The sequence below is a fragment of the Nomascus leucogenys genome, chromosome 1a (genome assembly GCF_006542625.1).
Source record: "Nomascus leucogenys isolate Asia chromosome 1a, Asia_NLE_v1, whole genome shotgun sequence".
NCBI lineage: Eukaryota > Metazoa > Chordata > Mammalia > Primates > Hylobatidae > Nomascus > Nomascus leucogenys.
The window spans coordinates 84,856,352-84,881,122 of record NC_044381.1 but is presented as its reverse complement, the minus strand read 5'-3'; the positions used below and the strand labels follow the sequence as shown (position 1 = coordinate 84,881,122).

General features: G+C 37.4%; 1 protein-coding gene across 9 annotated transcripts in view; it reads right to left on the bottom strand.

Moving 5' to 3' along the window:
• Window positions 1–24,771, bottom strand: part of RAD51B (RAD51 paralog B) — a 915,086-nt gene that overhangs the window by 855,411 nt on the left and 34,904 nt on the right. For 8 of the 9 annotated variants that reach the window (XM_003263604.2, XM_030812462.1, XM_030812469.1 and 5 more), the window contains exons 5-7: window positions 12,571–12,707; window positions 2,698–2,817; window positions 1,471–1,654 (exon numbers count right to left, since the gene is read on the bottom strand). In XM_003263604.2, the coding sequence (XP_003263652.2) occupies window positions 1,471–1,654; window positions 2,698–2,817; window positions 12,571–12,707 (441 nt within the window). Of the gene's footprint in view, window positions 1–1,470; window positions 1,655–2,697; window positions 2,818–12,570; window positions 12,708–12,807; window positions 12,906–24,771 lie in introns of all 9 variants that reach the window. The other variant, XM_030812482.1, reaches the window with a different exon arrangement.

Sequence of the window (24,771 nt, the reverse complement as noted above, 5' to 3'; positions counted from 1 at the left end):
CAAGAAAAAAAGTCTGTACATGTTCAGTACAAAGACAACAATCCTTTTTTTTTTTTTTTTTCAAATATATATATATATTTTTAGAGAGAGGGTCTCACTCTGTCTCCCAGGCTGGAGTGCAGTGACATGAACATGGCTCAGTGCAACCTCAACCTCCTGGGCCCAAGTGATCCTCCCACCTCAGCCTCTTGAGTAGCTGAGACTGCAGGGGCACACTACCACACCCATTGCTTTTTCAAATATCTCCTATCCTTAGTTGGTTGAATCCATGGATGCAGAACCCACAGATACAGAGGGCCGACTATATACATAAATTTCTATTCAATCAAGTATCTTTATATAGTATTTCAAAGTTCCCTTATTCTCCTTGACCAGGAAAAATATAAATTTGAATTTATCATTTTAACCAATTACAATAAAATGTAAAAGATGAACATCACCCAAGATAAACTTAACAGCACTTGACTTTAATTCAAAATATAAACTAAAAAGCCATTAAAGTATGTAGAATTTTTTGAATGTCATATTTTCTCCCTTGACTTCTTCCTTGGTTTTATAAACCTCAAAGGCTGTGTTGTAGTTTATATCACTTATACATATTCTTTATGTGCAAAGATTCAAGATTTTAATTTTCCAAAAACAAATCTAAAAATTATAAAATCATAACCAAATTTTATCTCAGTTTAAGGAACTGTCTTTTCTTGAGATGAAGCATGACTAAAATTGAGAAGCCTGAATGTTGATGAGGCTGTGGAACAACAACTAAAACTCCCTGACACACTGCAGATGGGAGTGTAACTTAGTACACACTTATGTCTTGCAGGTTACACATCACAAGCCCTGGCAATATCCTGTCATCTTCAGATTTCTGATCACAATGCCCGCTACAAAAAGCCATGCCACAAATAATCTTTCAAGGTTTTCTTACTGACACTTTCATTACTATCATTCCAACATCCCTTAATAGTTGACCTCTGACCATTTGAAGCAAACCAAATCCTATTGTACACAAAACAGCACTGAACACAATAACACAGTATCTAAACCTAAAATACTTAAAACAAAACTAACAACAACTGCAGTATTTTCTTAATTACGTAGAAATGGATCTAGGCAATTTCATGAAGTTTTACTACTTTATATTTACTGCAATGTGAGAAATGTGATACAAAGCATACACAAAGAGTAAACAATAAGAAGGAAGAAAAGGAGGGACTATAGGAACTTTTAAAAACATCATTTAAATCTACTCCAGGCTCAAATTATTAAAAGAATAAAATAATCTCAGCAGATGGGCTAATTTAAGATGATGGTGACGTTTGCTATAGCAATTAGACTGTACTACCTTTAAAAAGTCATCTGTTTTACATTTTCCTCTAATTTTATTATTTGATACTAGAAGTCAGTGAATGTAATATAAAAGAAACAAAAGAAAGGAAAAGAAAAAAGAGAAAAAAAAGAAAAACTTACTGGGATTGAAAACTCCTCAGCCAAATACTTCAAGGAGGATGCTTCTCTTGCCAAGAACTTGTTTCTTTCTTTGAGATTGCCTTGAAGTTGTGTATCAAACTCCTTTCTGACCACAGAAGCAACAGAGTCAAGAATCACAAGTTTAATTCCTTTTGAGATAATTTCTTCTTCCAAAGATTCAATCCTATAAAAGAAGAATTTATAAAATAGTCAATAAATTTAAGATAAAATAAATAAATAAAGGTATTGCAAAGGCTAAGCAACTTAAAAACAACAACAAACTATTCTTTCCTAAGTTACAGTAATGATTTGCAAGAATTCAGTAAACCTAACTTATTTTCAGCTCTTCTAGACATATCATACTTTTCTGGAAACAGAGCAAACTGTTTCTGTGTAGTTTCAGAATTCCTTGATTCTCCTAAGATAATGTTAACTCTCCAATTCTGGGGTAAAACTACTTGTGGTAGCCAGTCTGCAAAATGGCCCCCACTTACTCCCTCCTCTTGGTATTTCGCATCCTTGTATAGGTCCCTCCCACAGTGTACCAGACTTGATCTGTGTGACCACAAGCATATGACAAAATCATGGTACCTTATTTCTGAGTGTGGGTTATAAAAGACTACAGCTTCCATCTTGGGTACTTTTTCACTTGCACAGTCTCTCAGGTCACTTACTCTGAGGGAAGCAAGTTGCTATGTTGTGATTTATGGAGAGGCCCAGATGGTAAGGAACAAAGGCCTCTTGCCCACTGCCAGCAAGAAACAGATGCCTTCCAACAACTACATTAGGGAGCTTGGAAGCAGGTATTCCAGCTCCAGTCAAGCCTTAAGATAACTGCAGCCTTGGCCACCAGCTTGACTGTAACCTCTTGAGCAACATTGAGCCAGAAACACCCAGCTAAGCTACTCCCAGACACTTAACCCTTAGAAACTATGTGAAATAATATGTATTTGCTGTTTTAAGCTACTAAACTGTGAGACAATTTGTTAATGAAACAATAGATAAGTAAGACATCCCTTAATTAAATATAAAACATTTTATTCATTTAATTTTTTTTGTTTTTAAAGAAAGACTTCAACCAAAAGGCTATAACAAAGAAGAACACTGAAAAAGTTACTCCACATAATTATAACCTATAAAGACTTTTTTCACTTAGAAGCTGAAACATAAAAGATAAAACATAAACCTTCAACGCATTACTAAAAAATCAAAATCTAAGCAGCATACCTTTGTAGAACTTCATCACAGGTGAGTTCCCGATAAAGATGAACTTTACTACTTGTCAAAAGTAACTTTTCTTCAGTGTTAAAATATCTGGGAAAACGGGATTCTGCTATCTCAACCAGTCTGTGGGTGAAAAAAATAGCACAAACGAAAACGGTCAATTCTATATAAAGCCACATTGCTGAATCTCTAATTAATTTTACTTGAGAAACTCCTAAGCCTTATCAATAGAGCAGGTATAAGCAAAATGGCTTAATATACAGGTTTAGAATTAAGCTCTCTTTTGTAGGCACTAACAGAGGTTAGCACAGAGCATGCCATCAGCAAGGGCTGTTGGATCTCATCTAATCTTGAGCAAATAACAATGTCTCTTGAGATTTATCTTTCTGGGATTAAATATGTTTTTTGTAAATGATATTTAGAGTTTCAGCTATAAGATATGTTTACTAAATAAGAATGCTTTCATTTTATTGAATGAAATAAGGATATTTGAATATGGTATATTGTATTATAACAGATATCAGTAAGTCTTCATGTCTCATTCCAGAACAATACACTTTCTCAACTGAAACAATTCATGCAAATTAATGCTATGCAATAATTCCTTGGTAAACAGAAAATTATGGCCCAAATAAATTGATGTTCCAATACTTTCTTAGTAAACAAAAAATGATTTCCTAAACACTGAATTCTGGCCTCAAAGCCAGTTTAATATATGCAGTAGGCCAAACACAACAGTGACAAGTTAAAATGCCATCATTCATATTATAAGATATGGAAAGCATTACTAGAAATTTCTCATATTTATGGTTAAAAATGTTAAAAATATAAGTCTTTGAGTTTAACCATCTCATTTCATTTTAAATGTTTTGAATTTAAGCATCACATTTCATCTTAAATGAAATGACATTTTATCAGCCCTAGTACTTAGCCATCCCAGGAGAACTGGGAGGAGAGGCTGTAAACTCGAAAACCATCCTATATTTTATGTTCCATTTAGAGACTCAAAAGTACAAAAGAACAGTGTTTTCATTTCTAAATAGTTAGAATTCTGCGAAGAGGCTAGGAACTTCAAAAAGATAACCAAAACAAGTCCTTACATTTGCTATGATCAGAAATAAACGAGAAAAACCCAAAACAGGAAAAGAGAAGACAGAACTTCAACAACTGTTTTTAAGTATATTTTTGAACAATTTGAAAAGAAAAATATACATAGCTAAGTTGAACAGGAAGAGGAAAAAATACTTCATGAGTAAGGAATAGTACCAAAAGAGGTGTGAAGAGTGAGAATAAAATGGATGAAATAACCATCCAGGAAAAGAGCTTAAGAGAGGCACAGGGATTGAAATGGAAGAAGGAAATGAGGTAAGTGAGGAAATCAAGAAATGAGATGGCATTGGCACAGGCAGAGCAGCCAAATCCTGAGGGTTTGGGGGAAAAGCGTAAATTTTTGATTAGGCAAACTATTTGCTGAATTTAGTGCTGGTCAGAGAAGTCAGCTAAAAATCTCTGGCACTTAGAATCTACTAGTTTTTAACAGGATAGGTCTGGCAACATCTTCTAGAAACATGGAAGTTTTTCAAAATTTGAATGCCCAGTTGATTAGGAACCAGATTGAGAGTACCTAGCTCATTAGCAACAAGAACTGAACAGCTGACAATTTTCTGGATTTCCACTAGTGGCTTAAGTAGTGAAAGGCTCTGGAACTTATTGCTGCTTTCCCATTGCTGAAGGCCTCACAAAAGGAATGGTGGTCAATGGATGGACATGAACAACCTTTGTTCACAGTTACCATGCTAAATAACTGTATTAAATGGATCCTTTACACACCAGTATGCTGCAATTTTCTGTTTCTCTAAATGTTTTTTATTTTATAATAAACATCTAAAAATATATAAATCAAAAACCAAATATAAATGCAGTATTAGACATGCCTCACATTCATCCTAGTAACTTCTTGTGACAATCTTCATCACAAAGATCTTTTTTGTTTAGGGCAAAAAACAGAAAATAACCTATCATTTGTTCCCAGACATTAATTACATAAAGTTTGAAAATAATGCCATCTAGTGGATATCTTTTTATAAAAAGTATTCTTTTCAAAATGAGCACTAAGATCCATTCATTCAACAAATATTTACTGAGGACCTACTATATGCCAGGCACTGTTCTGGGTGCTGAGAATGTGGCAATGAACAACCACCAATACCAAAAGAAAAAGAAAAGCCCTTCCCTCATGGGGTTTACATTCTACTGAGGAAGACAAACAAATAAATATATATTATTTATGAGGTAATAAGGCTATAGAGGAAAATGAAGCAGGATGAGAGAATAGAATGTGACAGGTGGGGCTAGTGCTATTTTATATTTTATGTCAGGTGAACTGACAAAGGCCTCATTAATAAGGTGACATTTGAGCAAAAGCTTAAAAGAGATAAGAAAATGAACCATGTGGATATCCAGTGAAACAGCACACAAGAATAGAGAATTATAACAAGTGCAGGCCAGCGCGGTGACTCACGCCTGTAATCCCAGCACTCTGGGAGGCCAAGGCGGGCCGATCACGAGGTCAGGAGATCTAGACCATCCTGGCTAACATAGTGAAACCCCGTCTCTACTAAAAAATACAAAAAATTAGCCGGGCGTAGTGGCGGGCACCTGTAGTCCCAGCTACTCGGGAGGCTGAGGCAGGAGAATGGCGTGAACCTGGGAGGCGGAGCTTGCAGTGAGCTGAGATCGCGCCACTGCACTCCAGCCTGGGCGACAAAGCGAGACTCCGTCTCAAAAAAAAAAAAAAAAAAAAAAAGTGCAAAAGCTTACATGTGGAAAGATGCCTGGTGTGTTTGAGAAACAACAAAGAGACTAAAGTATCTGGAACACAGAGAGTAAGAGGGAGAATAATAGAAAACAAAGAGCTAGCCAAGGCCAAGATCACATAAGACCTTTAGGTCTGTGGCATTTTTTTTTTAGCTTTTATTCAGCAAAATAGGAAGCCTAGAAGCAGGAACAACATGATCTGACTTCTTCTTTTTAAAAGGACTGCTCTAATTGCCCAACGGAGAAGAGGCTTGGGCAAGAATGAAAGCAAGGCGATCAGCTAGCACAGATAAGAGCTAGTAGTTACCAGTTAAGAGCTGGTAGTGACCTCACCCAGGGAAGTAACAGGTCAAGTGATGAGAAGTAACTGGACTCAAGATATAGTTCAAAAGAGGAGCTAAAAGAATTTCTTGGCCGGGCGCGGTGGCTCACGCCTGCAATCTCAGCACTCTGGGAGGCCGAGGCAGGAGGATCACCTGAGGTCAGGAGTTCAAGACCAACCTGGCCAACATGGTGAAACTCCGTCTCTACTAAAAATACAAAAATTAGCCAGGTGTGGTGGCAGGCGCCTGTAATCCCAGCTACTCAGGAGGCTGAAGCAAGAGAATTGCCTGAATCTGGGAGATGGAGGTTGCAGTGAGCCAAGATCACACCGTTGCACTCAGCCTGGGTGACAGAGTGAGGCTCTGTCTCAAAAAAAAAGAATTTCTTGACTATTGGATGAGTGTCTAGAAGAATGGAATCACAACTTTATTGAAGCAGAAAAAACAAGATTCAGATAAAGGTTTTGGTTATTGGTGCAATTTGCATGTTTTATTTCCTTCATGGGGGAATCAAAAATGCAGTTTTGGACATATCAGGAAATCCATGTATGTAAACCTATCCAAGTTCCATGTCATTACGCAAATGAATATGAATCTGAAGTTCATGGGAAAGCTCCGAATTCAGATCTCAATCCAGGAGTTATAGCCTATAAAAGATTTTAAAGATCATAAGACTAGATGATATTAGGGATTGAGTACAGATATAGAAGAGAAAAGGTCCTAGGACTGAGTTCTGGGATTCCCCAAAGCCTGGAAGTTAAAATGATGAGGAGGACCCAGCAAAAGGGACTGCAAGGAGGAGGTGACCAAGAAGGTAGGTGTAAAATAAGAGAGAATGGTTCCAAGAAGCCAAGTGGGCTGGGCATGGTGGCTCACGCCTATAATCCCAACACTTTAGGAGGCCAAGGCAGGAGGATCTCTTGAGCCCAGAAGTTTAAGACCAACTAGGGCAACATACCAAAACCTTATCTGTACTAAAAATTAAAAAATTAGCTGCGCATGGTGGCATGTGCCTGTGGTCCCAGCTACTCGAGAGGCTGAGGTGAGAGGACTGCTTGAGTCTAGGGTGTCAAAGCTGCAGTGAACCATGATAGCACCACTGTACTCCGGCCTGGGTGACAGAGTTAGGTGAGACCCTGTCTAAAAAAATAAAAAGTCAAGGGAAGAAAGCTTTTCAAGAAAAAGAGAGTGATCAACTCTTTCGAATGCTGCTACTGGGTTGGATAAAATTTTTTAAACCAGTTGCATTATAGAGCTAGGAACTAAAGCCTGGATAGAGTGAACTCAAGAGAGAATGAAACAAGGGATTTCCACTTCATCCCACAGAGGATTAACTGGTACACGAACTGCACTAAAATAATAAGTAGAAAATCAGACAGAATACATGAAATAACAGTTTTCAGGTACTGAACAATAGAAAGCTTGAGACTGTAATCCTTGAGAGAAAGGAAACAAACACAATGAGCTTACAATCACCTCAGTTTGCTCCAGAGGCAGTTTCCAGGCTGCAACACAAGAAAGGGAAAGCAAACAGAGCTTGGTACACAACCTGAGTTGAGGAGATGGGGATCAGAGTTTGTGAAAGCTAGGGTGGCCAGAACTTATGGGGCAGAGTACCAGAGAGGAAGCAGGTGTGCAGAGTGAGCACTGCAGAGATCTGCAGAGAGGTCCACTTGAGAACTAATCTGCACATGTGTGAAGGGAAACTACCTGAGGTTGAGGAAAGAACCACCAGGAAGTATCAGACTGAACAATTCCTAGTGCCCACACGGGGTGGGAACAGTTCAGGTTTACACAAGATGAAGAATAATGAGACCTTATTATACACTGGGCATTGGGCAGAATTTTCAGAAGGATTTTACCTTAGTAGTGGAGCTAAATAAGTTTCAGAATAAAAACCACAGTCATGTGCTGCATAACGACATTTCAGTCAATGATGCATCACTTATACAACAGTGGTTCCATAAGCTTATATAGCATATTTTTACTATACCTTTCCTTTGTTTAGATACACAAATACCATCATGTTGTAATTGCCTATTCTATACAGTAACATGCTGTACAGGTTTATAGCCTAGAAGCAATAGGCTATACCATATAGTCTAGGTGTGCAGTAGGCTATATCATCTAGGTTCATGTAAGTACACTGTATGGTGTTCATACAACAACGAAATTGCCTAACAATGCATTTCTCAGAATATATCCCCATTGTTAAGCAAAGCATGACTGTACCTGGGATTTTTCCGCAACAAAATTCAAAAGCAACCTTCAAAAGGAACAAACTAATACTAAACTGTACCTTAAAACAAAACCTAACACTCTTTAAAGATATATGTTAAAATCCAGCACCCAACACATAAAATTTACAACGTCTAACATCGAATTAAAAAATTACCAGACAAGTAAAGGAAGAGGAAAAGATCCATAACCAGGAGAAAAATCAGTCAATAAAAACAGATTTTAAAAATTACATATGTGATGGCATTCATAGATAAAAACCTCAAAACGGCTATTATTAAACTTCTACATTTGCTCAAGGAGGTAAATAAAGCAGGGGTTGTCAAACTGTGCACTATGGCCTATGCCTGACCCATTTCCTGTTTTTGTCAATACAGTTTTATTAGATCACAGACGTATTTTTAATATTCTGTTTGACAAAATAGAAGCACTTCTACTACATTCTGAAGTATAACCGTTGTCTCAAGGAAAAACACCTGTACAATTGGGTTCTAAGATTAAGAAGTCACTTTTTCCATGGGAGACCATTTTTACTTGACAGAATGATTGACAGATAAGTTATGGTTTTTCTGACTTAAGTATTTGGTAGATGTTTTCCCAAAATGAGCAAAGTAAGCCCGACACTTCAAGAAAAACAAGTGGCAATATTTATTGCCAATGATAAAATTCAAGCTTTTAATGAAAAATCAGAATTCTAAAAAGCTTACATCTGCTACCATGAGTTTGACTGCATCCCAATATTTAAATACTTTTTGTTCAGATCAGTGGAGATACTAATGAAATTTTTTTATATTGAGTAATAAAATGTGTCAACATTTAGAAGAACTCCATAAGACAGTGAACCAATATTTTCTGAGTGACAAATGCATAATACTACAAAATCATGCATGGGTAAATATCCGTTAAGAGCTTAAGACAGATGAATAGATTTTAATGTAACTGTAGAAAAAATGCAATAATATGGTTTCAGATTCTGTATCACAACTAACCTCTAAGCAACTATTACTCAATTCCTGGTGTAGTATCAAAGAAGCATATCTTTAATTATCTGAAGAGACTATTAAAATATTCCTCCCTCTCCAACTATAACCAGTATGAGGCCAAATCTTCATATCTCAACCAAAACAACAGATTGCAACAGACTGAATGCAGAAGCAGATATTAGAATCAGGCTGTCTTCTATTAAGTCAGACACTAAAGAGATTTGCAAAAATGTAAAACAGCGCCACTCTTTTCTCACTTTTTTTAGTCAAAAATGTATTTATTTTCCATAAAAAATACATGTAAAGGCCAGGTGCAGTGGCTCACATCTGTAGTCCCAGCTACTCAGGAGGCTGAGGCAGGAGGCTCTCTTAAGTCCAGGAGCTAGAGGTTACAGTGAACTATGATCATGCCACTGCACTCTAGCCCGGGTGACAGAGCAAGGCCCTGTCTCTTAAAACAAACAAACAAACAAACAAAAAATGTATGACGGTCAGTTTTGTGTCAACTTGGCTAGTCCATAATCTCCTGTTATTCAATCAAACACTAATCTATGCATTGTTGTGAAAGGATTTTGTAGATGTCATTAATGTTCATAAACAGATGACTTTAAGTACAAGAGTTTATCCTAAATAATCTGGGTGGGCTAATTCGATCGCTTGAAAAGCCTTAAGAGCAGAATGAGACTTCCTTTAAAAAGATGAAATTCCACCTATGGACTATAGCTTAGGCCCTTGCCTGAGAGTTCCAGCCTGCCCTTTCCAACAGCCTGCCCTTTCCAACAGCCTGCCCTATGGATTTCAGACAACTCCACATCTGCATATGCCAATTCTTTGCAATAACTCTCTTAATATATGTGTTCTACTGGTTCTATTTTTCTAATGGAGCCCTGATTGGTACAATATGCTAACATGTAACTGTTAATTACCAATCCAATATCCATTTCCACTTCTTCCTCGCTATGAGAGCCCCAGTTTTATTCAGGCAGCAATATTTAACCAGACAACTCATCATGATTGTTACGACGATCTTCTCCCCTCACTTTCCCAGCCTCTTTTTACATATAGAGGTGACTCAGTGAGAAATCTACAAGAGGACTATAGGCAACAAAAAGGAAATCCACAGATGGGAGGAGGCAGATATTATGAATAAAAGTACACTTTCCTGATAAAAGATATAGTTGGCCCTTTTCCTTCCCTTCCCATTGACTTGAGCACAGAATGAATCCAATGTCTGAAAATGTACATGCCCTAGGTCTCTCTGTCATCACTGAGACCTGAGTGACCCAGTGCCAGCAACCACCTACTCAGGTCTTGTTATATGAGAGAAATAAACCTCTTTTTGTTTAAGCCACTGTTCTTTGGATAGTCAGTTATCTGCAGCAGTAAGCTTTCCTAACCGATTGACCAATCTTTCCTGATAATTCCAAATAGGGGTTAAGCTGTCCTGTAACAGAATGAATGAAATGTGATCAGACACTACAGGGCCAGCTCCATTCTATGACCCACAATGACAAACTAGAAGGTAGTATAAGAATGCCAAATCTGGCATATATATCAAAGAGCATTCATATTTTTTATTCTACCTGGCCCTATACCAGACCTCAAAATCCATTCCATGTGGGAGCCAGATGATCACTCATTTTAAGCCTTGTGGAGAATGGAATAAAAAACCAAACACAATATAAAGTTCAACCCCTATTCTCAAATGACCTTCAGAAGAACTCCTTGTGAACTATGCAACATAATTCCAACAAAGGAGCTAAAATCTTACCTCTTCATTTTCCAACTTGCCTCTGATGTAAATACCAACATGCACATAGGCAGAAAAAGATATGAAGGAGAAACAAGTAAATATGGAGGATTCAAAAAGTAAATAATTAAGGCTCTATGCAAAGACAAAAAACATAAGACTCTCCATAAATTCATTTGGAAAATGCAGACAAGTCACCTGCTAGTCTTCTGCTACTGTACATATGCTGATATCACCCAATTCATTGATAAGGTTTTCACACTGCTCTGAACTGTAATACTGGTAATAAAATATCATACAACAGTTTCCTCCTTAAGAAGACATCCTAAACTCTGTTTTATATGTGGTGCAAAGAAAGCAAAAAACCATTACAGTGAACTAAACTGCTGTTATAAAAATAATCTTAATCTTTGAATTCTTTACCCAAATTCCCTAGGACCTTTGTAAGAGCTATTTGCACATTGGCTTTTTATGACATAACTGGCTATTTAATACCTACTTGCTTAGTTAATTGAAGGCTAGTCATTGGCATTTTAAAGAGTACTTGGACAATCTGAGTGAACCACTGTCTTTACCAGCTTTAATCTCAAATATATTTTCATGTTCAAATTTCTAGTAGTCTCAATGTTTATTCTTCTGTTATTTTTTTTTAACCATTTAAGTCAAGATCCAAATAAGTTCATCACACAGCAATTGATCAATAAGGTTTTTAAATCTGTTTTAATCCAAAGGTTCCCCTTCCAACTATTTTTTAATCTTACAATTTATTTGTTACAGAAACCAAGTTGTTTGTTCTGTTATTTCCCACAGTTCGGATTCTGCTAATTGCATTTTCTAGAGTAGTTTGACGTGTTCCTCTCTTCTCTAGCTAGGTTGTAAATTGGTGGCTGGATCTGAAGCCTTGATCACATTAAAATTTGATTGTTCTTCCATCAGAAAGTACCCCAGTGACTCGTCATTTTTTTGTGATGTTAAAAGCCTAGATCCATTAGATTGTCAGAGTTTGTAATTTGGTGATATTCTATCATTGCTTATTCATTTACTACTGGGATACATTTATAAAAAGACCAATTTAGGCCAGGCACAGTGGCTCACATCTGTAATCCCAGCACTTTGGGAAGCCAAGACAGGCGGATCATAAGGTCAGGAGTTCGAGACCAGTCTGGCCAATATGGTGAAACCCTGTCTCTACTAAAAATACAAAAATTAGCCAGGCCTGGTGGCAGGCACCTGTAATTCCAGCTACTCAGGAGGCTGAGGCAGGAGAATTGCTTGAACCCGGGAGGTGGAGGTTGCAGTGAGCTGAGATCACGCCACTGCACTCCAGTCTGGGCAACAGAGAGAGACTTCATCTCAGAAAAAAAAAAAAAAAGCCGGCCATGGTGGCTCACACCTATAATCACAGCACTTTGGGAGGCCAAGGTGGGCGGATCACTTGAGGTCAGGAGTTCAAGACCAGCTTGGCCAACGTGGTGAAACCCTGTCTCTACTAAAAATACAAAAATTAGCTAGGCGTGGTGGTGCACACCTGTAGTCCCAGCTACTCAAGAGGCTGAGGCAGGAGAATCGCTTGAACCCAGGAGGTGGAGATTGCCATGAACCCAGATCGTGCCACTGCCCTCCAGCCTGGCAACAGAGCAAGACTCCATCTCAAAAAAAAAAAAGGGGGGGGGGGCGGTGGTAAATGTTAACCTATGTGTAAATGTTTCATGCTGCATATAAGTTACAAAAGTAAAACATTATAATAGAAAATAAAATCTCATACCTTTCAGCACTAAATGCAGACTCTGTGTCAATGTACACCACAGCTCCTTCCAATCCTCCCATGTTGGTGGGTAATGTAGCCAAAATGCTCATCATTATACAAAACTGAGTTTTTCCACAACCTGGTGGACCTGTAATCTAAAACAAAATAATAAAAAAAAAGTTATTTGGATAAACATCACAAGCCAGGCAAAGCAAAATCCTTTTAAGACCTTGCCATATATGCAGTCAAACTAACCTGGGTTCCCAGGAGAGAATTAAGCCCAAGACATCCATTGTATGGAATGAATTAACTTATCCCCTCTGCATCTGAATTGGCACTAGTTATGTACTATCCTTGGAGGAATTGAGAAAATAGCCACTCAAAGCATCCACTGTATCTTGTAGTTCAGATGAGAAACTTTTAGTTGAGAAAGGATGAAACATTCACTCATTTATACCATGACAACTTGGCATTCTATACGTTTTCCTCTGAAGATATTTATAATAGGACCTTAAAAATATTTAAGAGTCTTTAATAAATGGTTGAGCATTTGTTAAAAATTAGCACTTCAAAACAATGTTGTACTAGTCCCATTAAGGGCTACTTTAATCCATATTTTTAAGAGTATTTAGGGGTGAAGGATACTGATGTATACAATTTACTTTCAAACAGTTCAGCAAATAAAAATGTGTATGTGTGTGCATATATGTGTATAGAAAGAGAAATAAAGCAAATTTATTGTTTTATAAACAACTGTTGAGTTTAGGTGATTCCTACTTTGAAATGTCTATTTTGAAATCTTCATTGGCAGAAAGCTATTTTGAGATTATAAAAGTTGAAATAAAAAGAGTATTGACAGGAAATAATAGGAAGTTAACTATACTCATATTCAAGTGTAACTAGAAGTAGTTTGGCTCTGTGTCCCCATCCAAATCTCAGGTTAAATTGTAATCCCCAGTACTGGAGGAGGGGCCTGGTGGGAGGTGATTAGATCATGGTGTCAGTTTCCCTCTTGCTGTTCTCATGATAGTAAGCTCTCACAAGACCTGATGGTTTAAAAGTGTGTGGCACTTTCTCTTTCTCTCCTGTTCCACCATAGTAAGATGTCTCTCTCGCTCTCTCTCTCTCTGTTCCGCCATAGTAAGATGTCCTTGCTTCCCCTGTAAGTTTCCTGAGGCCTCCCAACAATGCCTCCTGTTAAGCCTGCAGAACTATGAGTTGATTACACCCCTCTTCTTCATAAATTACCCAGTCTCAGGTAGTTCTTTATAGCAATGTGAGAATGAACCAATATAGTAGTTAACAAAATTAATTTGAAAATGTTTAGAAATATCTCTTTTAAACACATGCTATTTGTCACATTAGTTGCGGCACCCAAATTTTTAGAACCAATGCACTATTTCTTTGTGAAAATAACACTAAAGAACTTTTTTTTTTTTTAACATTGAGAGGAAGGGGAGAGGAGAGGAAGGAAAAAGAAAAAAAAATCAAAGAGAGGAAAAATGTCTGGGCCAAAACTGAGACATACAATAAAGAAACTGTCTCAGATACATTATGAAGTAGGAAGAAATAAGTAGGAACGATCCGTGAGTCTAAATCATCTAGATCTGTGGTTCTCAGATTTGAGTGAGCATCAGAATCACCTGGAAAGCTTCTTAACCAGCATTTCTGGTTCAGCATGTCTGGGTTATAGCCAGAGAATTTACATTGCTAGTAAGTTCCCAGGTAATGCTGATGTTATTATATACTTTGAGAACCACCGTTTCAGAACTTAGTCTAAAGGTCAACTTCATTTATCAAAGTTCAACCTTAAAACACAAATGTTTAGCACATGCCTGTAATCCCAGCTACTCCAGAGGCTAAGGCAAGAGAATCACTTGAGCCCAGGAGTTCTAGACCAGCCAGGGCAACATAGCAAGACCATGTCTCAAAAAAAAATGTGCTGGTTTATAATCTTTACAACGATCATTTAGAGTTTAAGAATAAATAATGACTCCTGTCAATAATAGCTTGCCAGATTATGAGTGATCAGTAAAGAGAGTTCTCCAAACTTCTTTGACCACATACCCCAACAAACCAGCCAAGAAAAGCAATCAAAACAAAATTTAGTACAGCCCTCCAATATATGCATATTTATTATAAACATACTATTTTACTAATATGTCCTATACAGTATAAAACACAAAGTATGAATTAAAAATTATAAACATTAAAAATCATTTTATAATATTTATTACTTATATAAAAGATTTTTTGCTCTCATAAAAGCTTACCATTTTTAGTAGAGCAATGATAATAATGAAAATAATAAGAAACCAAATAGTATTTTTAAAAAATAATAATGTAAATATTTTGTGATTCAGTGATTGAAATGTCAAGTCCTAAGTTCCACTTATTTCAGTACTTAATTGTAAGCTGAGAAGGGGATAATTACAAAGATGCAAGGATTGAAATTAAAGAAATATATCATTTGTTGGACTTAACTAAATTACTACTTGCACTTTTCAATACCTTCCATCAATTATGCAAAAGCTTTTATTGATCTTTGGTTAAGAAATTTCCATCTTCCTTCACGTCAATTGATTGTTCTTGCAGACTAATCAAAACATGTCACATTTTAACATTTTTAACAACTGGTTTAAAAACCCACTGAAACTTTTTTTTTTTGCTTACATTTATTTATTTTTACTGAAGTATGACAATCAGCCAGAAAAGTACACAAATCATATCTGAGCAGTTTGATGAATTTCTACCACAATACTCATTTGCCACCAGGTATGTATCATGGGTTTTGCTTGTTTTAATATTTTTTAATTGATAAATAATAATATATATTTATGGAGTTCAATATGATATTTTGAAATATGTTTACAGTACACTGTAGAATGGTTATATCAAGCTAATTAACATATCTATCACTTCATATACTTATCTTTTTTTTGGTGAGAACATTTAAAATCTACTCTTTTAGCAATTTGAAATATACAATATTATAACTAACTATAGTTACCATGCTGTACAATAAATCACCAAAATTTATTCCTACTGTCTAACAAACTTGAGACCCTTTTACCAACATCTCTCCTTCCCCTATTCTCCCATCCCCCCAACTGAAACTCTATTTGGAACATTTTTGAAGAGTATACAAAATATTTTTCCAAGTATTTTTTAAGAGTGTAGATAAATTTTCATAAGACAAACATATCTTTGACAACAAAAATCACATGATAAAAGAAATATTCCAAACAGTGATTTTAAAAACATTCTCTCTGTGTTTTTATCCCAGCCTGTAGAAAAGGCAGTTACATTTTCACTCCTTGTTAAAACATTACCTTTACCTTGAAGAAATGAAGTAAGTGTTGCATTGATTGGTTGGTTGCTTGGTGTTTAATCTGCAACGCAGATTACATAGTCACTTGTCATACAAAAAAGGGTCAGCAAATTTGACATCTCTTGTCTTTTCATTTAAAAAAACATGCTTTACCCATATATATATATATTTTTTTTTAAGATAGGGTCTCACTCTGTTGCCCAGGCTAGAGTGCAGTGGCATGAACATAACTTACTGCAAGTGGCCTCAAATTCACACATGCCCAGCTTTTTTTTCATACAGACTGGGTTTCACCATGTTGTCCAGGCCGGTCTTGAACTCCAGGACTCAAGCCATCCACCCACCTCAGTCTCTCAAAGTGCTGAGATTATAGGCATGAGCCACAATGCCCAGCCAACCCATCTTTTAAGTTCAATGATTCTTTTAAAATCTTTGCCGTAAGATAATCAGAGATGCTCTTGTGATTCAAATGATTCTCATGGTCACTCCTCATCTCATTACAGAGTATAATAGGGATTCTATACAACAGTTAGGATTTTTTGTTTTTTTGTTTTGTTTTGTGACAGGGTCTCGCTCTGTCACCCAGGCTGGAGTGCAGTGGCACGATCACAGCTCACTGCAGCCTCTGCCTTCAGGGCTCAAGCAATCCTCCCACCTCCACCACTCAAGCAGCTGGAACTACCACCATACCCAGCTAATTTTTTAATTTTTTATAGTGGCAAGGTCTCACTATGTTGCCCAGGATGGTCTTGAACTCCTGAGCTCAAGTAATCCTCTCGCCTTGGCCTCCCCAAGTACTAGGATTACAGGCATGAGCCAACATGCCCAGCCTAACAGTCAGATTTTAAGAAAAATTAACAACATTGATACCATACTGAAACATTCTCTTTGCATATCTGACATCAACCTATGTGTTGCTATAGATTACCTAAGGATGATGCAACAGAAAAGTTGAAAGACTTTTACAGGGACCATCCATATACCCACCACTTAGACTCTGTATTTACAATGTTTACTGTATTTGTTATACTATACTATGACTATACTGTATGCTTTCTGTATGATTAATCCATTCGCCATTCCATCTTAGGGTTTTTTAATGCATTTCAAAGTAAATCAAACACATTAACATAGTTTCCTCCAACAGTCCAGCATGCATAGCATTAACTAGAATTTAACATGTATTATTCCTTTTTTTCCTTTTGCAGTAAATTTTACATGCAATGAAATGTGCAAATTATAAGTCTACCATTTCATAAACTTGAACAAGTGCATACATGTATGCAACCTAAACTCTTACAAAGTCAAAACACTATCATTATCCCAGGAAATTCTCTCATATACATTGTTTTGTATTCATTAAAGTCACTTATTTTCAAGAATATATCTTCCCTGACACATCTTTATTTTAATGGCACAAAATGAAATTACTTCTTCATGTATTTCATTATTGAAACAAAATATAGCTACTATGATAATCTGAGCCTTGTTAGAAATATCTGTACTTCAAGCTGGTCTCGAACTCCGGACCTCAGGTGATCCGCCTGCCTCGGCCTCCCAAAGTGCTGGGATTACAGGCGTGAGCCACCACGCCCGGCCTCCTTTGCCTATTTTTAAATTGGGTTGTTTTTCTTTTTATTGTTGAGTTGCAAGAGTTATTTATGTATTCTGGGTACAAGTCCTTTATCAGCTTAGATGATTTCCAAATATTTTTTCCCATCCTCTGGGTTGTCTTTTGACTTTCTTGATAATGTTCTTTGATGTACAAAACTTTTAATTTTAGTTTCATTTTTTTTTTCTGTGGTTTGTGCTTTTGCTCTCATATCTAAGAAACTATTGCCTAATCCAAGGTCAGAAAGACACCTGTGTTTTTTTCCAAAGAGTTTTATAGTTTTGGCTTTTGAATAATAGTTTTGCTGAATATAAAATTTTTGGTTGGGAGTTCTTTTCTTTCCATTCTTTGAACATGTAATTCCACTGCCTTCTGACCTCCATTATTTCTGACAATAAGTTATCCGTTATTCATATTGTTGTTGACTGAACAGAATTCATTTTTTCTTGCTGATTTCAAGATTTTTTTGTCTTTCAGTAATTTGACTATAAATTGTTTAGATGTGAATTCCTTTTATGTTGATGCTACTTTGGTTTTGTTTAGCTTTATCCAATTTGAAGAACAGAAAGATTGATGTTTTTCCACTGGTAGATTTTTCTTTCTCTTCTTCAAATGGGATACATTCTATTGATATACCTTTAAATTCACTGTATCTTTCTGCTGCTATTTCAAATCTGCATTTGAGCCCCTCTGGTGCATTTGCCATTTCAGTTAATAATGTGTTTTTCAACTTCATAATATCCATTTTATTCATATTTGTATATGTGTGTGCATGTGTGTAGATACTATATATTGCATGAAACAATATACAAGGTTAGTTGTTAACTGAAAAAAGTTAGCTTAAAACTATGTATAGAAGGTGTTTTACTTTGTGTAAAAATAAGGTATTTTTATTATTATTTATCTATACTTGTGTTTTCATAGAATGTTTTTGGAATAACAATAGTTTTTCTGGAAGGGGCAAGAGAATTTGGGATATTATCTGGAGAAAAGTTACATTTTATTGTAAGCTCATTTTTACTGGTTATTTTTTAAAAACATATGCGAAATTTTCCTATTTGGTGGTAAAAACTACTTACAGTTAAAGAACATATTTAACAAACTTGCAATTTAAAAAAAAAAGAAACATCTGTACTTCAAATATATAGCATCCTCTCACATGAAATAATTTGAGTTCTCAATGATTCAAATCATCTTCAAAGATTTCTATGCAACTTCGGAAAGTATTTGTTCATGAAAAAATTCATTTAAGGCCGGGCGCGGTGACTCACGCTTGTAATCCCAGCACTTTGGGAGGCCGAGGTGGGCAGATCACCTGAGGTCGGGAGTTTGAGACCAGCCTGACCAACATGGAGAAACCTCGTCTCTACTAAAAATACAAAAAAATTAGCCAGGCATGGTGGCGCATGCCTGTAATCTCAGCTCCTCGGGAGGCTGAGGCAGGAGAGTCACTTGAACCTGGGAGGTGGAGGTTGCGGTGAGCCGAGATCACGCCATTGCACTCTAGCCTGGGCAACAAGAGCAAAACTCCATCTCAAACAAACAAAAAAATTCATTTAAGTTGTTGCCATATTGTTTCCTATGTTTTATTTCATCCATTTTATGAACAAGTGGGTCCCTAATGTTACCAATAATGTACTGTATTTAGTCTTTTGCTGTTAAGAAAACACAAAAGAGGCTTTTAAATATCTATCATTAATTTTAATGACATTTTTTATAGATACGGAGTTATGTGTCACATAACTTTAAATGTCATGGAAAAACTTTTGTCAGTTTATCTTCCTGTCCCACATGTTCGTTAATTATGATGGCCTCCTACTATCGTTAGCCAGTATTTCAAGGGAATAAAATATCAGAAAGTATTTCTTTGTTAACAATAATGGATATAATTCCATCTGTCAAATTGTCTTGCTTATAATTTCACTTTTTCTGGACATCTCAGCTGAGATTAGATTGTTGTTGATTTTTACTTCAACATTAATAATGTCTCATAGGAGAAGCATCCGCTCTGACCTATACGTGTGTGGCTCACTTCCACGCTCATTATTAGTATTGCATACAATTTACAGTTTCTTTGCAGGAATCTTTCTTGCCATTTATCTGTTTTGTGAGCTTTGATTTCGTTAAAGCCATAAATCCACCTAAATAGACATATGCAGACTTATAATTCATCCCAGTATGTTGAAAATAAAGGTACAAGCAAGGGGCCTCTGTCAATCCCTGCATGCTTTCCTCATGCACTATAACTGATACCTAACAGTCTGACACCAGACCAAGTGAGGATGTCAGTGTTGATCCATTGATTAAATGTTAATTAAGGTAAATTTCATTTGTTACATTGAAACAATAAAAGTTTTAGTATTTTCTTCCAATAACCTAATGAAACATTTTACATACCCTGCTTTGGAGAATGCTAGTCTAAATTCAGAGCTCTAAACATTTTTTATGGAACTTTCTTCATTTTCAAAAACAACATGGATCAAATTAGTCACCAGATACCAGAGCAAGGGAAACTTCTGTCAGTAAAAGTTGAAAGTGGATCTTTAAATAAAGAAATGCTTATGCTTACTAATGATAGCAACAGGAGGCAGTGAAATGCCTAGGCACATAGGGTAGGGTCAGGTATCTGGTGAAACCCCACCTCCAAGCCGGATACAGTTCAAAGCCTGAAAGCCAAGCTACAGGTTAAATCCCCAGACCAGAGTGAGAACTTGTCTTCCTGTTTGGCACGCTTTCCTCTGGACTGATCCTCACCCTTCACCTATTTTACATATACCTACCTTTTCCTAATTCATTTTCTACACGGTCTTGCCCACCTTTGAGTGGTGTCTTTGCTTTAAAATTTTTGGCATAATTACAAACCAATCAGCATGCACTCCCCATTCTGTGCCTATAAAGAACCCAAACTCAATCAGTACAGGAGACAGCCGGAATTTAAGGGAGACGGCCAGATTTTGGGGAAGACAGCTGGACTTCGGGGAAGAGATGACCCGACTTTGGGGAAGATGACCTGCCCTTCCTGTCCCCTCTCTAGCTATCCTCTCCACGGAGAGTCATTTTCATGACTCAATAAAATTATCTGCCTTCACCATCCTTCAATTGTCCAACTGACCTCATTCTTCTTGGATGCCAGACAGGGACCCACCAAGTGCGGGTACCCAGAAGGCTGTCACGCTGGCCCTTTGCCCTTACCAGCAGAGGGCAACTGCCCCACATAACGAGGTAAGGGGCCAACTGAGCTGCTAACACACCACTGTCCGCAGAGGGCAAGAACTAAGAGAGTACTGTAACACCCACTCTGGGGATTCGGGGTCACAGGCACCCTTACCTGGGTACCTCCACGGGTCCTTCATGGAGCTTGCTCCTGGCAGCTCCCAGAGTGGCTGGCTCGCTAGCTCATGCCTGGTCTGGCCGCGGACCCCACACAGAGCTTGCTCCTGCTGGCACTCAGAGCTGTGCTGGCCAGATCCCACACTCGCTCACTCACACCAGCACATGAAGCTTGCTCCTGCAAGGGCCTGGAACAGCCAGCCAAATCCCGCACTCGCTCACTCACACCAGCACATGAAGCTTGCTCCTGCAAGTGCCTGGAACAGCCAGCCAGATCCCGCACTCGCTCACTCACGTGCTCCCTCCCGCAAGGGGTTGAGCATGGCGGGCCAAGTAAATGGGGTACCCCTGTCATAAGTCCAGCAAAGGGGCTGAGAAAAATCTTCCATCATTAATATCATTAGAGTGCTAACTAGCAGAGGAACAAAGGACTAGCCTTTCTATACATACTATCCATATGCCAGGTTTTGGATATGTTCTCAGATTTAATGAGCTTAAAACTGTTCAATGCTTTGTGATTTTTAAAAGGGTGAAACAAGCTATTATTTTAATTAAGATGATATATTTGGAAATACTCAGTGAAGTATCAAGTACCTTGAAAATGTAAAGTATTACTTTACTATTCCATCTTTAAAGAAAACATGTAAAAAATAGCTGAAAAGTTAAACAAGGGCAAATGGCATTTTCCCTACTTCATTATTTTTATATACTGATTCAGTATAATCTTGGAGAAAATAAAACATCATGTGAATAACAGTAAGAGATTTCTGGGTTTGTTTGTTGAGTTTGGATTAGAGTTTGGATAGTAGCATTTACTTTAAACTATAATAAACAATTTCTAATTTTTTTAGCAATCTTAGATCTTGCTCACAAATTTTTTTCCTCTCTTCCTAGACTCAAAAAAAATTATACCATATGCGATTTTATGGGCCGTCTGGAGTTAAATTTCATTTTTTTTCAGGTTTATTTAGTGGGTGAAAACATTTCAACATTAATAATTTTTAGCTTCAGATAATCTAGCTCTGAATTCTAGCACCCAAACCACAAAATTTCAAGTTGTGTTCAGTTCCCAGCTTCAGCCCCAATGGTGGTTAGAAAGAGAAAACATACCAAACCAGAATAGGCTAAGTTATTTGCTTCTTGGAAACTCAGACTGAATACAATATTTACACACCGAAAACACCAGTAAAAAAACAATTCAATTCATATAGTTAGAGCCAAAGTTTCAACAACCTGCTTGAGAAATGTAAAAGAACTAAAAAAAAAAAAGTCAGTAGTGAACATCACTCAAATATCAGCAAAGAAGCAAATGTTAATATTTGGTTTGAAGAGGAAAGAGAATTGTTCCCAAGAAAAGGTCTAATTGTACTAAAGTAAAAATGAAGCCTCCTCATCTTAAACTTTTCATGGCTGAGAGGAATGTAAAATCTGGTCCAGTTAGGACCTAAAATCTTATCAAGTTAACTCTCCTCACATTCAAGACGAGGGCAACTGGACAGGGTAATCTGCCCAGCCAATACCTGGCAGAAGACAATTTAAGGATGCCTAGCTCTGATCTGAAACCAGTGACCATGTTTTAAAAAAGCTTCATTAAAAAAACATTTTTTGAATGACCTCCAGCATCTAACTACTTGCCTCCATTTGTTCAACAATTACGTAGAAATATGAGTAGGTCTTCAGACCTACAAAATTCATTTTTAAAATAACATTCTAAATCCTAAAGCCAAAACCATAAAAAAGGAAAAAAAAAAAAAAGAATCTCAGAAAGGCCAGGCTGCATTGCAGTTTGCCTTGTGAAAGAAACCTTGATCTTAAATTACTTTATACCAACAAGTGAAAGAGTTTATGTCTTGGATTCTCTCTACCACTCCCTCCTTTTTCATATTGATAGCTGCTGTTTTGGAAGTAAATGGGAAGGGACAGAGGAAGAGTAGGGATGGGAAAAGAGCAGAAAAAGCAAGAGGGAATGGAAATGACAAGTACCCCAAGTTCCACCATTAACAAAAATCAAACAGTATTAAGGGATATAATCATTCATTTAACAGCAGTTATTGAACATGTGCCACATAAAAGACTCCAATAAACCATTACAGAGCAGAATGTTTATTTCTAAATTAGAGAGTAAGTGAAGAGTTGGGAACAATGGTCCAATCAACTGCATATGCTAAACGCCTGTATTAGAACAGAGGCCTAGTTATCTGCCTTTCAAAACACAGGGGAGGATAAACGAATGTCAGCAGACTGTACTCAAGGAATACCCATTTGAAATCTCTCTCTGGTTTTCCTGCTGCTGTTACAACTTGTGGGGCACATCTGAACCTGACTGCAGCCTGAAGAAGACAGGATCCACCTTTGCAGACCTGGAGACCCATAAGCAAAAAAATAAATGTTTGCTGCTGTTGTCAGCAGCCGAAATCAACTAATAAAGTATCTATGTCTTACACTTAACTGTTTCATGTACTTCTGTTACATGGCTCATGCTTATAGGCATTTGAGTTTACAACCCCTGCCTTATTATTTCCTGTGGTCATGTAGGCTACAGCTAATCCTGCCAATTATAAAAAGAACTATAATAGTAACTGTTCCAAGAAAAAACTAAGATACTGTCCAGGAGCGGTGGCTCACGCCTGTAATCCCAGCACTTTGGGAGGCCGAGGCAGGTGGATCATGAGGTCAGGAGATCAAGACCATCCTGACTAACATGGTGAAACACCGTCTCTACTAAAAATACAAAAAATTTGCCAGGCATGGTGGTGGGCACCTGTAGTCTCAGCCACTCGGGAGGCTGAGGCAGGAGAATGGCGTGAACCCAGGAAGCGGAGCTTGCAGTGAGCCAAGATCGCACCACTGCACTCCATCCTGGGCAACAAAGCAAGACTCTATCTCAAAAAAAAAAAGAAAAAGAAAAAAAAAAACTAAGATGCTAAAATAGAACTCCGGCATCCTGTCTCTAACATTTGAGAATAGTAGGGGAGTCACTTCCAAAGCCAAACTGTTCCACTAAAAGCAGATACCTCACCTCCCAAAATCATGAACAAAGCATAGAAATGACTCCAGAAATACAAATAATGCAGAAATGTGCTGTGTCACTTCTCATTACTTAGAGCAAGGATCCAGATTTAATCATCACTCTTAGCATTGCACAGATTTAGCAGTGCTTCCGTTTTACTATCCTAGAGGTAGGTACTCATGAGTTGAACTATGCAGATATTACATCTTTCTGTGTTGAACTGAGTTCTCTGTTCCTGTACTCTAGATTATATTACAGTATGAAAATAACATTTGTTTAAGATACAGGATCTCACCCCAGGCTGAAGTGCAGTGGCACAAGCATAGTCCACTGCAGATTTGAACTCCTGGCTCAAGTGATCCTCCTGCCTCAGTCTCCTAAGTAGCTGGGACTATAGGCAAGCACCACCACACCTAATTTTTTTTTTTTTTTTTTTTTTTTTTTTTTTTTTTTTTTTTTTTTTTTTTTACTTTTTGTAGAGCTAGGGTCTTGCTGTGTTACTCAGGCTGGTCTCAAACTCCTGGCCTCAAGTGATCCTCCTGCTTCAGCCTCCCAAAGTGCTGGGATTACAGGCATGAGCCACCACACCTGGCTGAAAATACCTTTTTTGATGATATCTTTGAATACTTTTTTTTTTTTTTTTTTTTTTTTTTGAGATGGAGCCTTACTCTGTTGCCCAGGTTGGAGTGCAGTGGCGCGATCTCAGCTCACTGCAACTTCTGCCTCCTGGGTTCGAGCGATTCTCATGCCTCAGCCTCCCAGCTGGGACAACAGGTGCATGCCACCACACCCAGCTAATTTTTGCATTTTTGGTAAAGATGGGGTTTTACCATGTTGGGCAGGCTGGTCTCGAACTCCTGGCCTCAAGTGATCTGCCCATCTCGGCCTCCCAAAGTGCTGGGATTACAGGCGTGAGCCACTGCACCTCACCTGTAT